The sequence below is a fragment of the Vombatus ursinus genome, unplaced genomic scaffold, assembly GCF_900497805.2.
Source record: "Vombatus ursinus unplaced genomic scaffold, bare-nosed wombat genome assembly UNPS02010788.1, whole genome shotgun sequence".
In the NCBI taxonomy this organism is placed as follows: Eukaryota; Metazoa; Chordata; class Mammalia; order Diprotodontia; family Vombatidae; genus Vombatus; species Vombatus ursinus.
Genome location: NW_020950566.1, coordinates 5266611 through 5285755, shown reverse-complemented (window position 1 = coordinate 5285755; position 19145 = coordinate 5266611). Strand labels below are relative to the sequence as shown.

The following is a 19145-nucleotide window of genomic DNA, read 5'->3' as shown; positions in this document are numbered from 1 at the left end:
GATAAATTGAATAGCTATTATACAAACAAAATCAGTGGAACTAGAATAAAAATTGAAACTGTCATTTGGGAGTAATATTTGTATGTTATTTCTAAGGGTTTGATACCCAAAAAGTATAGGAAATTTGAATTATCTAGAGCACTAAGAAATTAAGTGACTTGCCCAGGGTCACAAAATCAGTATGTGTCCAGGATATTACTTGAACTCAAAGCTTGCTGCCTTCAAGATGAGCTCTCCATACTCCATGCCACACTGCCTTTTAATAGAGAAGTAGCACAAACATATAGGGCCAAGAGCAATTATACAAAAGACAAATGGTCAAAGAACATGAGCAAATTGCTGTCAAAAGAATTACAGAGTAGTAATAACCATTTGTTAGTTCCACTAATAATGAAAGAAATGAATGCAAATTAAACAGCTTTGAGGTTTCACTTCAAATCCAGCAAACTGGCAAAAGATGGACAAAGTCATTATTGGAGAGGCTGTGGAAACAAAGGCACTGAGCTTTCAATTTGTCCAGTCATGATGGAAGGTAATTTAGAATTTGAGCTTAAATACCTATATTCTTTGACCCAGAGATTTCACTGCTAGTCAAATAATCCCAGGTACCAAAAAACCATAAACAAAAATAAGTGTATATTAATTGAGGAATGACTAAATAAATTTTATATGTAATGCAATAAGTTATCAGTACATCATAAGAAATAAAAAAATAGGAAGGATTCAGAGAAGCATGAGGAGACTTATTTGAAGGGATGCTGAGTGAAGTGAGCGGAGTAAAGAAAACAACATGCACAATGACTACAATGATATAAATGGAAAAACAGCCAAAAACAAAAGCTACTGAAAGCTATGTAATTATAGTGTCACTCATGGCACTAAAGAAAAGTTAAGAAAATACACCTCCTCTTTCCAGAGGTGGGAAACTCTTGGTATGAAATATTCAGATACATGGTCAATCTATTGTTTGGTTTTGCTGACCTGCTTTTTCTGTCTTTTTAAATTGTTTCTTAAAGGGATGGGCCACAGGGTAAAGGTGAGAATAAGCAAATATTTGGAAATGAAGGTAATATTAAAAAACAAAAGATATCAATAAAAACAAGATAAAAATAAATTCTTATCTTGTAAAAGTGATTGTTTAATAATACATCATAAAATGTGATATCCCCCCTTACGTGATTTTCAGTCGTATTTGTTTCTTGATAATCTGTAGAAATTTGTTTCCAATTTTAAATTTCATTCTATTATTCTCAAATGTCAGAATGTGTGAAACTGAATCAGAAGGGAAATATGCACTATGTTCACATTTACTTAATTTTTGAAATGAGAATGTATCTTGTTTGCTATCCATTCTCATAAATTCTTTGTCATATTCTGTTTGTTCTTCTCTTACCTCTTCATTAATAAATGGATCCTCTGTTAGCAAATAAATGCAATCTTGATTGATCAAAATTCCGTAATAGCCATTGTAAAAGTTTTTGTTATTGTTGTTAAGTTGTGTCCAACTCTATGTGACCCCATGGACTTTTGTCCATGGGATTTTGTTGGCAAAGATACTGGAGTGGTTTGCCATTTCCCTCTCTAGTGTGCCCCCATTTTACAGATGAGGAACTGAGGCAAATAGGGGTTAAGTGACTTGCCCAGGATCATACAGCTAGTATCTGAGATCAGATTTGAACTCAGATCTTCTGCCTCCAAGCCCAGTGCTCTATCTACTGCACCACTTTGTTGCCCATAGGAAAAATAGTTTTGACCAACATGCAAAAGTATGGTACCCCTATAGAGTCAGTATTTTAATCATTTTATAATTTTACAATTTATCATCATATCACCATCAGTCATGGCACATAATGACTTCCTAAAGTTGAGGATATTATTATTCATATAGATACACTGAGCATAACATTGACTAATATAATTTTACAGTAATAGGATTGAGATAAGAAGTATAGGAAACTCTTGGATGACAAAATTCCTTCTAACAATAAAGGCCCACACCTTGCCTGTTACTTAGTGTCTTAAGAGAGTTGCCTAGAGCACTTAAAAGTAAAATAACTTGCCCAGGGTCACAAAGCCAGTATGTGTCAGAGACAAGATTTGCACCTGATCGAGTTTTTCTAACTTTGAGGCTAGTTTGTTCTATATTCACTACAGTATTCTGACTTCCTTTATAATAATGATGATCATAATTATAGCCAAACACAATAATTATGTAAAAGCCCAAGGTAACATCATTCATGCATTTGCCAGAGGCACAAAATGAATGTTTAGCACTGATCTGAGCTAGTATTTGGAAAGAATCAGTAACAATTTGTCTTCTTCACTTATCTTCTTAACATCACCATGTTGCTTAATGTAAGTACATACAAACTAGTTCTGTAGACCTGCCTCCTATGACATCATTTCACTCAAATTCATATTTTAATGGAAACAATTAATGACATAGGAATTGTCTATATGTTAGGTGCTTTCTGAATCCAAATCTCTTCTGTGTATAGTTATAACTGACATGATGGCAAACAACTTATATCAGTGCTCTTCTAATCACATATCCTTGGCTCAGCTATTTTGTTTCACAAAGATTCCAAGTGAATCAACTTTTGCATTTAGTTAATCCATGCTTTAGAACTTGCAGGAACGAATGAAAGTGACTTTATACAATGTTGAAAATGTCACCAACAACAGTAACAAGAAAAAGAAGGATCAGTTTAAATTAAACATTAAAAAACGTGTAAATCATTCATATATTCTCTTGTTTTTCCCTGGCAGATATTTATATGCCCTTGGACAAAAGGTTTGGAAAAGGTGGAAAAAACGATACTTCGTTCTTGTTCAGGTTAGTAAAGTTTTCTCATATTTCAATTACTCCTAAGTAACCTAGTATATAACAACATTAAAAAATGAAAAAAAACCTACTCATTTAGTCAAGTTTTTAAAGAGGCACATTTTTTAAAATGTTCACTTAAACATGCCCAAGAACTTCTTCATGACAGGAAAATATTTTAGACTGTAGTGTTGCAGGATTCTGAAAGCACGCTTAATACTTGAATGTATTGGTTTTGACTATTTTATTGCATATTTTATTTGCTTTTCTAAAATGTGCTCCCCTTAAATGAAATTAATTCACTTGACAGGAAGGGTCTCTATCAAAATAGTTATCTTATGTTGTTTAAATTACCATTCTGTAGTAAAGTTTAAACATTATGGCTCCCAAAGGAAATACATTTCAGAAAAATCACATGTGGGATTCCTAGCTTAACTACATAACCTCAAAAATCTTGTTTATTCCCATGCTACTGGTCATCTGTAACATGTAGATATCACTTTAGTGCAAACAAAGATAAAGGAAGAAATATTGTTTTCAGTGGCAATATTTATACCGCCTTGTGACTGCCCCAAGAAAAATGATTTGGTCTTTTTCTACCTGACCCTGTAACAGTTGGTTGAAAAGTGTAAAACTCAATAAATCAAGAGTAGTTTGGTTATAAAATGCTTTACAACCTATGTGACTGGTTTTTCTCAATACATGGGCTGGTTGTTCTGTCATGTCATTTAACATCACATTGGAAGATGAGGGTGGAATGTACTGATTACTAAATCATAAATCTAACCACATTATAGTTCACATTGATTCCCTGTCTTATTCCTGTTTTTCTAATATTTCATCAGAAGAAATGAAATGTAAGCAGTAATTTTTATTGTGTTGTCTAACCACAAAAAAGTAGTATGGCATAATGGCTAGACTATTGGACTCAGGAAGAGCTGCATTCAGATCTACCTGTGAGGTTTATTTACCATCACTTTGATGCTCTGACAGAGCTCTAAGGCTGTCACTTGAATTACAACTGGTTGTGATCTGCTGAAGTAGAATAAGTCCCCACATTGATTAAGTCATAGATTCTTGATGTCTTGAAGAATCCTGCTAAAAGATAACTGAGAAATGAGAATAGTCCATGTCCATGGGAAATTTTCTTTCTCTTCTTGATTACTGATATACTAAAACATTTTTCCAAATCCACAGAAGTCATATATGTGAAATTAAATATGCTTTTCATATATATGTATACATACACATGAAATTAAACGTACTTTTATATTCAGTAATTCCATTTTAGACATCTCAATACTGAACAAAACATGCCTATGGGTGATATCTTTCTCAAATGCTTAAATCATATTTGGGTCATATGTAGATCTTATTTACACATGCGTACACATAGAACAGGGCTCAAATATACTGAGGTGGTCAGTAGACAGTAATCAGAAAACTTGCTAAAGTTATAGGAACAATTGAAAGCTTCCCCACAATTCCATTTGTGAGGAAAAACCAAATTGAATACACACTTTTTCAAAACCAGGGTAGAAATACATGCAGGTCTAACTAGAATAGCCCATTGGGGAGACTGGGTAGTTTATATTAGCGTGTTTAAAGACAACTCTCCTTGTATCTGCACACAGCTTGGAGGCCATCCTAGCAGGCTGCATTATTGAAAGGTGAAGGAGTCATTTTTAGTAGGGAGGACAGTGTACCCCTGCTGTGTCTGCTGCTGCCATCGGCAGGATGGTGCTCTAGTGATAATGTGAATCTCATCACCACTTGTGAGTGTGTATTATGTGAGTGATATAGCTGGAGATCCTAGCCATCAGCCCAAGAATTTTGCACCCCTAGAAATTGATTGAGAGTAAGAATTTTCCTGCTGTAGAGTCGTTGTTCAAAGTGAACTCTAGGAGCCAGGAAAGTAGACTTTTCAAATACTCTCTGCTACAAACATTTAAATTAAAAGCAAATGCTAGAATAGGAGAGGAAGAAAATGAGGAGAATGTTCTCATTTATGAGTGTGGGAAATGTACCTATAACTTAAGTCAATGCAGTTAGTTCCTAGATAAAATTAGATTCAACCACAGCTTCTTCCTATCTTTTGTCCCTATTTCTCATGGATTCTGAGGACATATTGTAGTGTTAAGAAGGGCATTTTAGTATTTCAACTAGAATCAGAAAATTATAAATAGAGAATAAGAGTTTTGCTTTAAAATGGAGTCAAAGCTTTGATTTTTCCATAGCAAATACAATGATGGAAAAGATTCCAAGGCATTTCAGCAGGCTCATTCATTTTTCTAGCAGTGGTTTAATGTGCTTGTGTAAAAATAATGATAATAATAATAATAATAATAATAATAATAAGTTAGACTGGATGAGAAGAGTTACCCTGATATCACTGATGATAATTTTTAATTTAGTAATATTTAAATACATACTTTAAAATTTAGATTTTTAATTTATTCAGATTCATCTTAACAGTCATAAAATGTCTCAATATCCCCTTTTTATACTTGTAATTGCTCAAGAAGAATAATTCCTAGTGATAATTGCTTTTTTGATCCATATTTAACAATGTCCCTGAGCACATTCAGGGAAGGCCAAAGATGTAGTAGAAAAAGCACTAGATTAGAAGTCAAAGAATGGAAGCTTGAATCTCACCTCTGGCAGCTGCCTATATCCCTTGAAATAGCTTTGGGACATCAAGGCAGTGAAAGCATCTGTCCTTTATTTAGCATTTTTTTACTTACACAAAGGAAGACTCAAGGAAAAACATGAGGAACCTGGAATATGGAAGAGGGGATGGAAAGATGAGAAAGATGGAGATAATTTGTCATATAAATCTCTTCATAACCTAGCCCCTTCCTACATATTACTCCTCCATCTGTCCTACTCTCACCCCTACCAAATACACTGCTATCCAATGACATTGACCTTGTTTCTATTTCTCAAACAAGAGATTGCATCTCCCAACCTGTGCATTTACCTTGGCTGTCCCCTGTGCCAAAATTCTCTCCTTCCTCATCTCTATTTCCGGGCCCCCTGGCTTCCTTCAAGTCCCATCTAAAATTCCATCTTCTACAAAAAAGTCTTTCCCAATCCTTTTGAATGCTAATATCTTCCTTCTATTAATTACTTATAGTTTATCCTGTATATATCTTATTTGTATACACAGTTGTTTGCATGTTGACTTCCCTATTAGACCATGAGCATCTTGAGAGCAAGGACTGGTTTTTTTGTTTGTTTCTGGGCTTTTCTTATATCTTCATTGCTTAGCACAATACCTAACACATAGTAGACACTTAGGAAGTGCTCGTTGACTGGACTTGACTAAGGAAAATTACAACAAAAGCAGTTTCCTGGACTTCAGACTTAATGGTCTTGAAGAACTTGACAAAAAAAAAAAAAGGAACTTCAGTGATAGTCCTGAGGAAAGCCAGCTTTTCAACCTGGAAGGTATACTCAATTTCATATCACTTCGAATTAATGTAAGATATAGAGTTGTTAAAACTAGGACAACCAGGGGCAGCTAGGTGGCGCAGTGGATAGAGCACTGGCCCTGAAGTCAGGAGGACCTGAATTCAAATCTGGCCTCAGATCAAACACTTGACACTTACTAGCTGTGTGACCCTGGGCAAGTCACTTAACCCCAGTTGCCTTAAAAAAAAAAAAAAAAAACTAGGACAACTAGGGTAAATCAGCCAATACATCCCAACTAAGAAGTGAGGCAATGAAGTTTTCAATTTCTTGAAAAGGTAGAGAAGATTCACAGGTAGGAAGAGGAGGTAGAGGCAGTCTGTCATAAGAGAAACTGTACCCTTCACCTTTGCCATTGCAAAATATGTGTATGAATATACACACACACATAAATATATATACATACATACACACACACACACACACATATATATATGATATATGTATGTGTATAGGTTTTTTGGACCACCACAAACTCACTTCTAATTTTTGAGGCTCATATTCCTTCACTATAATAACAACACTTATACTACCTTCTTCACAGAGCTGTTGTGAGGATCAGATGAATTCCTTTGTTAGCCTAAAAGTGCTATATAAATGTAAGCTTTTTTTTCTGGTGGGTGGGGAGGAGGAGAAACAGACCTATGATTTCATTGGCATAGGGAATTTGAAAGGAATAAACTCTCTAGTCAAACTGCAAAACTTAATGTTGCCCTATATTGTCCTACTTCCACCTTCATACCTCCATGGACACATTGCTACCCCTGACTGATATGTCCCTGACTTCTCCTTCAAGGTCCAGTTCATGTGGTACCTCATCTGTCACACTGTCCATGATCCCTTCTTCCTTCATTTCTAAACTCTTATTCATAGGTCAGCTTGACTCCTCTTGTACACTTAGGCATTTTCTAATATGTCTTTTAGCTATCTGTGTACCTGGATCACTTAATTGAATTTTTTATTTAAATTTTTACTTCTTATGCTTATATTTTCTTTTTTTATACCACTTTCATTTTTGAATATATCACTTCTCTTCCCCTACCCAGTGAAACTTTTTCTTGTAACAAAAATATTTTTAAACAAATGATGGGGGTGGGGGGCAGCTAGGTGGCGTAGTGGATAGAGCACCAGGCCTGGAGTCAGGAAAACCTAAGTTCAAATCTGGCCTCAGACACTTACTAGCTATGTGACCCTGGGCAAGGCACTTAACCCCAATTGCCTCAAAAAAAAAAAAAGTTAAAGAAAGGATAGGGGAGAAAAATAATTTGGAAAAACTAATCAATACATCTACTGATTTTGACGAGTGTTTGTAATATTCCATATCTATAGTCTCCTATCCTTGCCAAAAAGAAAGGGTGATAACCTTCAAAGCAGGGCCAATATATATTTTCCCTGTATCTCTGTTACCAGTGCCTACCTCAGGGCCTTGCACATAGTATGCACCTAATAAATGTTTGTTTATAGAATTGAATTAAACTAAAGGTTCTCTAAAGATAATTGTCAGTGAAGATATAAGAGGCTGTCATGTGTACCAAAACAATTACTTTAATGTTATCCTGGCAGCTGTATGCTTCTGAGCCCTGCTGGGGGCATGGCCTACTGTGATAAGAGAAAAAGTTCAACCTGAATGAAGCAGACTTGTTGCATGACGTCACCAGACACAGAAATAGACATCTCTTACTTTATTTTGGCCCCGTATCAAAGTGTTCAGTGCTTGTTGTCAATGCGTCAGAATCATGACTCGAAGTTGCTGCAAACAACAGCAGGCTATCAAGACATAATGTTAATTAAATATCAACTGAGTTGGCACAAGATGTAAACAGTCAGCCCATGCCATTGAAGTGATCTGTGTGCTTTACAGATATGCTGGAAGCCCGCTATCAGTGAGACACAGGCAGGATCTACTTTAAACTCAAATAATAAGAATAAGAATAATAGTAATAACAGATTCCCTAACAGCACACCTGGTGATCACCTGCAGCATAGTCTTGTCACACATTGGAGGCAGTTGGACAATATCATTAATATGTAAGGAACATGAAATTCAGTCACAGGATATAGATAGGCTCATGTTTACACATGGTAATGAAATAACTGACACAGGTGTGAAGTTAACAGACATGTAATACTGTCAGTGCAAGAAGGAGCTTCTGGGAGAGTGGCTGTCTGCTTCACCAATGTGGTTTGCACTTAGCACTTTCCATAGTCATTAAGAATAGAAAACTGACAGGGAATAGTTAAATGTTTAGGGAAATTACCAGAACTGTTCTGTCTAGTTTTCTGCTGTTGCTCCTCTGCTTTTTACTGTCTTGTTCTCCGTTTTTAAAAGAGAATAGAGAATTCATTGTGATTTAGAATTAGAAGATGCAGTGGTAGGGGAGGTCTGGCTATGGGCTTTCATCAGAGTAGGGAATTCCTCATTGCGGTGCACAATAGCCATTTATTGTTTGTCATTTTAAAGCTTTGTCTGCAGCACTGAGGAGTAAAGTGGTTTGCCAAAGGTACATAGCTTATATGGATAAGAGACAGGACTTGAATCCAGATCTTACTAATCTCAAAGCAAACCCTCCTTCCACCCTGCTGCACTTACTCTCATAGAATTCCTCCTATATGTAGAGAGAATGATATGGGATTATTTCCCTACAAGAGAGGAGAAATGCTATTGTCATTTTTCAGATTTCATTTTAAAGTGATCATTCTCCTTGGAATGATTTAGTTATTTATTTTGAAAAACTAGGACTCAAACTTCCAGGTAGAAACTTAGTTTTTACTGATTGAGTTTTAGGTTAAATTTTGTGAGATATTATCTTTTTAATTTTTTTAGAGATTTCACAGAAACTTCCTTCTTTGATTCATAGCCCATATCATTTACTTAAGAGATGAGTATATATACATATATATATGTGTGTGTGTGTATGTGTGTGTGTTTACATACACATATATGTATATGTGTGTATAGAGATATTGCTGTACAGAGTACATATGTAAACGTGGTCTGAGCCAGTCATTTTTTATGGCCAGAACTAAAATATTTCTCTAATTGCAGCTTGGTGGTACAATGAATAAAACATCAGGCCTGGAGTCAGGAAGATGAGTTGAAATCCTGCCTTAGACACTACTAACTGTGTGGCCTAGGCAAATCTCTTAAACTCAGTTTACCTCCATTTCCTCATCTGTAAAATAAGGGTAATAACAGTACTTCCTTCCCAGGGTTGTTACGGGGATCAAATGAGATAGTATTTGTAAAGTGCTTAGTACTATGCCTGGCACATTGTAGGCACTATATAAATCCTTATTTCTTTCCACCTACCAATTAATAAAATGAGGGCTAAGTTTCTGAAGGAAAAAGAAACTTTGGGGTGAAAAAGAAAGGTTAGAATGGAACCAATCAATGTTTTGTTAAAACTGAACAAAGTCTTCCAAACATTATTAGCTAAAATGAAAATGAAGACTAGTAAAATGTGACATAACTCTTTGTCACTTAAAAATTATAATTGGAAATTTATTTAAATTCAATAATTGTGTGCTCTGTACCAAGCATTGTAATAGATGCTACAAGCCCCTGCCATTAGAATTTACAAAAAGGAGTGACAAGTATACAAATCAGTGTAATACACAAAGCAAAATATAAATGCTTTTAAGAAAAATAGGGGGAAGGGCAGCTAGATGGTACAGTGGATAGAGCACCGGCCCTGAAGTCAGGAGGACTTGAGTTCAAATCTAGCCTCAGACCAAACACTTGACACTTACCAGCTGTGTGACCCTGGGCAAGTCACTTAACCCCAATTGCCTAAAAATTAAAAAAAATTAAAAATTTTTTAAAAAAAGAGGGAAAAAAAAGAAAAATAGGGGGAAATGATATGCAAAAATCCTTGACCTAGAGTTTGTGAATTTTTAAAAAATTTTATAACTATTTCAATATAATTGGTTTCCTTTGTAATCCCATGTATTTTATTTTATGCATTTAAAAAACAGTGTTCTGAGAAGGAATACATAGATTTTCACCAAATTGAAAAAGGAGGCCATGATACAAAGAGTAAGAACCTCCAATAGTGAGGCTCGAAGGAGGAAGAGCTCATATTCTATTTGGAAGCAATAGGTAGTCCTCATTTGGTTTCATGAAAAAGAACGGCATTTGAAATGAACCTAGAAGGATGAGTAGTTTTTTAAGTAAGCAGAGATGATAGGAGAAGGGATTTTGCACTTAAGGAAGAGTATTAACAATGGTACAGTGACACTAAAGCTGACTATTTACCACTAACATGGGGAAAAGCAAATAGTTTACTTCAGCTGGAGTATAGAATTCTTAGGAAATAATTCTGTGAAGTTACTGAAAGCCTCAGCAGCCAAAATGAAGAGTTCATTTATCGGGTAATAGGGAGTCAATGAAAAATTTTTTGAGAAAGGGAATGACGTTACCAAAGTTCTGTTTTAGAAACAGGAATAACCTTTCAGATTTATATGATATTTTACAGTTTACTAAGTGCTTCCTTTAGAACTCTGTACGCGTGGCAGTTGTTCAGTCGTGTTTAAGTCATCTGACTCTTCATGAGCTCATTTTTGGAGTTGTCTTGGCAAAGATAGTGGAGTGATTTACCGTTTCCTTCTCCAGCTCATTTTAGAGTTGACGTAACTGAGGCAGACAGGGTTAAGTGATGTGCCCAGGGTCCCAAAGCGGGTGTCTGATTTGAACTCATGAGATAAAGAGTCCCAATTTCAAGCCTAGTGATAGGCCCGCTGCACCACCTAGCTGTCAAAGGGTGGCAGTGCAAGTATCATTATCCTCATTTTACAAGTAATGAAACTGAGGCTCAGGGAAGGGATGAGATTTTCCCACAGCCGCATAGCTAGTAAAAGATAGCTGGGACCCAAACAGGAAAGTATGACTGAAGGTAGGAAAACAGGTAGCAAATATGCCAAAACCAGTGCAGTTTAAGGAAGAAGGAGGGGTAGAAAGATTCCGAGAATTACGTAATTACATCAAAGAGATATTTTGTACTTTGATCTCTTGGTGTTTCTATGAGAATGTTTCATGAGTTGCTTCTGTGGGTCATCTAAAAGGTAAAGGAGAAGCAGATGGTGCACATGAGCGGTTTTCGTTGCTAATGAAGAATTTTACAGGCAAAGTAGTATAAAACATCTCTAATGAGTGTAACAAAAATGAGGTAAGTCAATCATACATAGCTAGAGTGTGAGGGATGGACAATTTGCATACTCCATTAGTGTGGAAAGATATCTAGGCAAAACCCCAAGCAAGTTAGGGGGAGCCCCTGGAAGACTTGTGGATGGATCTAGTTGAGATTTACACAGGAGGAGAAGGCATGGATAAATTATATTTTTAAATGTTGGAAACCATACATATATAGATAGATAAAGTCACAGATACTCTGCTGTATTGAAAGCACCTCACTGCACAGTAGGATTACAGGCAGTGTCTGATAATAAATGCTATTAATCTATAGTATTTATCCTCAGAAGGTTAAAAAACTGAATTATTTAACTCTTCATGATTACTTTGCAGGTATAAAATGAACATTAACATGCATCAAGAGCATAAAGTAGAATGAAGGAGGATGATACTGTCCTCTCTTTTTACAATAAATTGTTTACTTTGAGCCTTTTCTCAGGCCCTCTTAGAGACAAGTTTCTTTCTCCTTGCCACTGCCCTATTCCCTCAGGTGAAGATGAAAAACATCTTTTATCATGTTGTTTCCTAAACTTCTCTCTTTAGAATTTCTGGTTTTCCTTGGAAAGTAACTATGTGGCTGGCAATTAGTAAATAAGTATTTATTAGTCATTAAACATTTATTAAACACTTGCTCTTTGATAATCAGCGAATATATAATATAGTTATAAGATATTTAATCTATGATACTAAGAAGTAATGATAGGGATACACACATTTATTAGCTCTTTCTGAGACTTTTTTTTAAAAAAGCAACTTGTATTAGCAAAAGATTTTAAGTGAATGTTGAAGTTGACTTAATATAGGAACATTTCAGTGCTAAAAAACAAATTCTCTATTTGACTATGTGAAATACATGCAAAGCATCTTTGTTATTGATTAGTCAAGTATCAAATTTCCTCTGACTCTGCACTCTTGTTAAATGGTATTAACAGTGTTTGGCAAGCAAATGATAAGATCATACTTCTTTTTCATCCATCCTGGCCTTGAGGGAGAGCTGTGTTTTCCTGGAATACAAGCAGTTCTGATTTTCTAATATCTCTCGCTGTAACTTTGGCTTCTGCCAAGACTGTTTTCAGCTGAGGATTTGCTTTAAGCCTTAATCTTTGTAGAAATGAGCCAGTGGGAGTGGCTAAGCTACCAGCCGTTAACACAGTTCCTGGAGCAGGGATATAGCATAGAGGCTTGAAAATTGTGGTCTTTCTTATAGTTAGCACATAAAAGTGTAGATATAGGGGACAGGTGTTGAACAGGCTGACAGTTGAAAGCAAAATAGGTTTCCCCTGCCAGATGCAGAAACCTTACAAGACCACAGCAACCTAAGGGGTCCTGCTAAGATCAATAAAAAGCAAAGAGGGAGCTGATTATACTCTATCCATAGATCCAAGGTCAATGTGCACTCTTTTACTGCGAATGCAGTTTTTACAGAGAGTAAAGGTGGGTTGGATTAGGCATATTAAATGTTCAGCTTAGCCATGTCTTTCTCTTGCAGGGATTTTTATTTGCAAAAAAATAATAAATTGGTTAAGCTTTGTTGAGTATTATATCAGTAAGCTACACAGTGAAAACAAATACAGGGCTAAAGAATTCAGAGCAGGTGGTACCACCTGTTTCAGTCTAATCCCAGCCCCAACAATCTGCCACCTAGATGCATGGCAGAATAGAGAATGTGAGAGTGACTCATAGTTGGGAGCAGAGGGAACCAGTTGTGACTCTGGCTTTGATACTGAGTCTTCCTTGTAGGAGGATTATTATAATAATCAGTGCCAGTGGATATTGACAACTCTGTCTGTGTGAACCAACTATTGAAAATCTACCCCTAAAAAGCCTTTGCTTACTTGGCTGGAAAGCTAATAGTTTCAAGTTCAAAACTGCAATCTAGATGGATGTATATGAATTGATGCTGCTGATGCATTTGCTGTAGAAATTTGTTTGAGTAAGAGCAAAACCCAAAAGGTGAGGTGGAAGAGAGCTCCCCCAAAAGATTAAAGGAAGCACAATAAAAGTGGAGGTGATTTGGCCCTAGTTGCTAGGGAAATAGAAGTTGGAATGGTCTTGAGTTGCCATCTTTGGGATACATAAGCATGCTGACACCAAAATGCACCATTTTCTTTTATCAAGCAGGTCAAATATCCTAATTGCTAGTGACAACTCTAATGGTAGTTAGTATTTTATTACTCTCCCATCTGCACTCCCTATTCCTTCTTTAGACCCAATTAACTTTGTCAGATTATGTTGGCTAAGACTGAGCCATCAAAATGAACAAAAATTAAAAAAAAAAAAACACCAAGGCTCAAGAATTACCTGATCATTATCAACTTTAATTTACTTTTATTGGATTAGGAAGGAGTTAGCATTTTAGAAACAGGATGATTTGGTCAAAGCTCGCCCCTTTGCACAGCTTTTCATTCATACTTAATGCTTCAAAATTATTATACTTTAAAAAATTAAGCTTTACCCTTTGCTAAATAAGCTCAGATTTCAAACTCAAGTGTTCAGTTAGAGATTGAGAACAAAAAATAAAACAGAAACATCGATTTATGCAATAAAATTCTTTGTCAAACGGGAGATAAACTTAACAGGGCTTTTTACCTGGAAGGCCAATTTTAAATAGTTTTAAAACACAAGTATATTTTCAGTACACGTGAAATAGCATCATGCCCTTGACAAATGGACTGGATCAAAGATTTACAAGAATCTTTTGAAGTGAGTAACTTATTTTATTTGTTTTTTAGACAACCAATATCTTCCATTATGATGACAAATCCTTCTAGAGAGATACAATGGCATACTAGGGAGAGGCTCAGCCTGTGAGTCAGGAAGACCTGGCTTTCCTTCCTCTGAAACACATTAGTCTTTTGACTATAGGCAATCCACTTTAATTTTCAATGTCCAAGACAACCTTAAAAATACAGAGTTGCCTATCTGCATTTACAGAGAGATTTCCACACCAGGAGTTTCCTACACTGAGTAATTATAGGTCTAGACATATAAACTTGGTTGTCCCAAAAATCTTAACGCAGATAGCTAATATTTATGTGTCACTTTAATGTTTGCAAAGTACTTTACATAATGTTATGTCTAATAGTATAAGCAGATACCACCACCAACTAAAGAAGTATAGATCTGAACACTTCATCTTCCCTCCACCCCTTCAAAGAGCTCCAGTCACTCATTAATATCTCTAGGATCAAATACATAGTCTTTTTTTGGTCATTTAAAGCTCTTTGTAACCTGGTCTCTTCCCACCTTTCTAGTCTCCTCATCCTTTCTTTTCCTCCAAAAACTCTATGTTCCGTCAACACTGGACTTCTTGAAGTTTCTTGAGCATCACATTGAATCTTCCTTCTCTGTGCCTTCACACTAGCTGTCCCCCATATCTGAATGTTCTACCCTCTCATCGCCACATTTTGGTTTCCCTAACTTTCTTCAAATCTCAGCTCAAATCCCACCTATTCCAGAAGGCCTGTCTAGGCCCTTCTAAGCTTTTACTGGCCTCCCTGCTCAAACTGCCTTGTGTCTACTCTGTGTATATCTTTTTTGTATCTAGTTGCTTAGATGCCTTCTTATCCATTAAAATATAAGCTCTTTGATGGTAGCAACTATGTTTTTGGCTCTTCTTTGTATCCTTAGCATGTGTCATAGTGCCTGACAAATAATAAGTATTTAATAAATGTTTTTTGACAACTTGAAAAATAAAAAATATTACCCTAATATATGTGTGTGTGTGTATATATATATATATATACCACAACAATAAAGCATTGACATCAAATATGTGTCTTGGGCCATAACATTAGCTAGTATTTCCATTTCACTTTACAGTGTATCATTTCTTATAAAAGACCTATTACCTAGGTAATTATCATTATCTGTCTTTTGCAGACAGTGAGACCAAAAAGGTTAAATAACTTGCCCGGTGTTGTATGGCTAATCATGACCAAGGCAGAATTTAGGATGAAGTCTTCTGACTCCAAGTTCACTATGTACAGCTGCCTAAATACCCATGAGTTCTCTGATTTCCAATAGGGCTAAGGCAGAAAAGATATCAGAAATAAGCACACTCCTTCAGAATGTTCCTTAGAAGGTTTGAAATTTCTAGAAAAGTTCTAATGATGGGGAGAACTTGATATTTGGAATATATAGTGGTAGAGTAGGAGATTTATTTATTTTAAAAAATGTCAGTTCCTTCTGTCCAATTTACTCTTTCTCTAGAACTATAGTGATCCCACCCCCAACTCTCCTCTGTACCTACACACAAAAGCAAAATCCCTAGAGTTCATTAAAGAGTATGGCCCTGACTAGATAGAAGGGTAAACATAAAAAGCAAACATGCCAACCTATTGGCCCTTGAGTGAATAAACCATGCCAAAGTCCTCAGATATTGCTGATTGAGTTTGATTCCTTATGTTTACTAAATCCTGACATTCTTACTCATACTTTTTTCCTCATACCCCATCCTCAAAGACTTCCTTGACAAAGAACTCAACAGCCTTGAGATTCAGACCACACTTACTTCATCTATTGATAATTGCTCCCAATATGACAATTGCCTAAATGCCCAGAGCCAACCCTAGCCCTTGGATATCAGCTATGGTGTCAATTATTAAATATAAACTTCTTATCTGGCCCCTTAGGTTTCTTCCGTGCAATTCTGCTGTTTTGTAGTGACAGAGAACTGGAGCCTAAAGGGGTACCCATAAATTAGGGTTTGACTGAACAAATGGTAGTGTATAATTTTAGTAGAATATTATTGGGCCATAAGAAATAACAAAAGAGATGGTTTCAAACAATCCTACAACGACTTGTATCAGCTGATGTAGGGTGAAGTGAGCAGATCCTGGAAAGTGATTTATACAAAAAACAAAATTCTAAATCAAAATGAATTTGAAAAATTTTAAAACTCTGGTCTACTGGTAAGCCACAGTTACAAAGATTTGATGATGAAACATGCTGCCTACTTCCTAAGAGAAGTGATGAACTCAAGGTACAAAATGAGAGACACATTTCTATTTTTAGACAATGAGGGGGTTTGCTTTGCTTAACTATGTATACTTTGTACAAGGGCTTAAATTTTCTTTCTTTAGATTGGGGAGGAATGAGGAGAGAGTTGGAAGGGAGAATGGGACTTAACATAATGTTATAATTTTTTAAAAAAAAAAAAGTAAAAAAAGACAGTTAATAAATAATTTTAAATACATAAAAGAAAGTAGAATGAAAGTCCAGAGGAAATATGGACAAACAGGACAGCTTGGTAAACAACATGTTGAATTTCTTATTTGTTTAAAGCGAAAAAGAAGCCATTTATAATACAGATACACAGATTTGCATGTGGTTTTCTTTTTCTACTCTGTTTTATTTTAAAATGTGCATCTTTGGCATTAAAGTTCGTTTTTTTAATTTAACTAAAAATTTTTTAAATAGTAAGGTACTGCTTTTTGTTAATAAAAATTTATTCAAATCTGGGAGTAAATGGAGGTGATGTAGCTCATAGGGATCATAGGCTTCTATTTAGTTTTCCTAACAGACTTTTCCAAGTCTAATACAAATAAGGTAGGGGCTCTCTAAGTGAGTTAGCTGAATCCCATTGGAAAACAGATGCTTCAAGCTACAGAAAAAGCTGTTTTATCTGGCATTTTTCCAGTTGGGAAGCTCTAGAAACCATTATATCTGTTATCCTTTCATATACATTTTAAATCTAGTAATCATGCCCAGGTTAATTTAGAATATTCTCAGATTGGTTTAGGGTTAGTGAGTGTTTATTGTTACCATTGTTCTTGAGGAAAGAAGTACAAATTGCACTGCCTCTTGGTGGTTTCACAAACAATGGTGATTTTCATGCAAATCACTGCTCTTTTATTCACTTTCTAAGTCTAAGTAGGGAAAGCTAGAGGAACTGTAAAGATTTCCATCACCTAGGGTACCAGGAATTAAATCTTAGTTAACTAGAAGTGTTGATTAATTCAGATAGCACCAATGCTTCTAACCCCTGCTCTTCCTCCTACATCCTTTTACCAAATGCCAAACTGAATAATTAATGTTAACTTTCTAGTCATTGAAATGAACATCTGACATAATAGGGTATAGATATGGTTGCCTTTCTTCTGTGTAATACAGGTCTTTTTTTTTAATAGTTCAGAACAATAAGAGTTAATATGGTTTGTTTTTTGTAGGGGAAGGAGGGAGGATGAAGATAAAAGAGCTAAATTCTAGATTTAGTGTGGCCACTCGCCAATGAATTTTCTGTCAAATAAGGGAGTTAAAGCATTTGACTTCTAAGTTCCCTTAAGGATCTAAAATACTGTGATTCTATCATGTGCTAATAATACTATTAAAAATTCTTCTAATTCAGCATCTTTGGACCTGATATTTCAGAAATGTAACATATCATAGTCTCCTTCCAATCCAAATCAATTCATGAAGTGGTCCAGGGAAACAAATTCTCTAGGTCTCACAATCATCTTCAAATCAATCCTCTTCTCAACATCCTCAAGTGTATAATGGCAAATTTCAACAAACTCTGAAATTTGTGGATATCTTTGAAAACTTGTTTCAATACAGGCATCCATCCTAATTAAATCATACTATAACGTTAAGATGAATATGTTAACAGAAGAAAGTGATAACTGGCACATCTACCTACAACTCTACTGAAGCATGTGTAAATGAAAAAAATCATGTTTCCAATTGACTAGCATGCTTTCTCTCAATTTTTAATTGCTCTTCAATTGACAGATAACTTTACCTCCTCTCAATTTTTAGTTGCTCTTCAATTGACAGATAACTTTACTTAGCCTTTAGCTTCTTTGCAATTACTTAATGATTCATAAAGCACTTAAGTGTACCAAGGGGTATCACAATTTACAGTAACTCTACATCTTTCATGAAGGGAGATATAGTTTCTACCATTTTTAGATTAATTGCCCCATAATTTAGCTATTTTCTGAGTTCTGTTTTTTTAATGGTTTGTCTGAAAGCAGAACATTCCTGTGAACATGGCTGAAGAGCTATTGAAATTGATTCATAATGAAAAATATTTATTGCTGTGAAAGACTAGAAATGATTACTTGAGGAGGGAAGATAGAAGATGGAGCAACAGAAACTATTGATGTTCTTTCTGAATAAGATAAACATATTTGAATGTTTCTGTAAAAATAACTCTTAATTCTCCTTATGGCAAATACATTTATCCACTTCTCATGAAAGGAGAATTCAAGATGAAGGGTAAAATGACATTCACTTACCACAAAATCAGTGAATGAAATGAACAACAAAGAAATGGGCTGAGGAGGGTGAAGGGGGCAAGTTTGTATAGGATCTTGAAGACAGGGGCAAAGTTTTACTAGGTTGTGAAATGAATAAGAAACAAGATTCTCAAGATGAAGGTGATGTTTTCCTACTTCTGAGTTCAGGTAAATAAATGAAAAGAAGTAGATGAAACTTGCTGGATTTTCTAGCGAAGGCAACTTTCACTGTGGTAGTTGTGTGCTCCAAATAATAATTGCTTGAGATTTTTGTTCTCCATGCAGGGAAGATAGACATTCCTGCCGTCCTCATCTCTCTCTCAGCTGGGGCCAGATTGTTCATGTGGTGATATGTCAGAAGACTTTCAGGCCAGTTTTCCAAGACTCTTATGAACAAGTTCAGGAAGGACTTAAAATCCAT

The 19145-nt window shown here is 35.5% G+C and overlaps 1 protein-coding gene across 6 annotated transcripts in view; it reads left to right on the top strand.

Moving 5' to 3' along the window:
- The window catches only part of CADPS2 (calcium dependent secretion activator 2), a 700135-nt gene that overhangs the window by 457271 nt on the left and 223719 nt on the right, over positions 1–19145 (top strand). For all 6 annotated transcript variants that reach the window (XM_027855139.1, XM_027855140.1, XM_027855138.1 and 3 more), the window contains one exon: positions 2770–2836. In XM_027855139.1, the coding sequence (XP_027710940.1) occupies positions 2770–2836 (67 nt within the window). The remainder of the gene's footprint in view (positions 1–2769; positions 2837–19145) is intronic.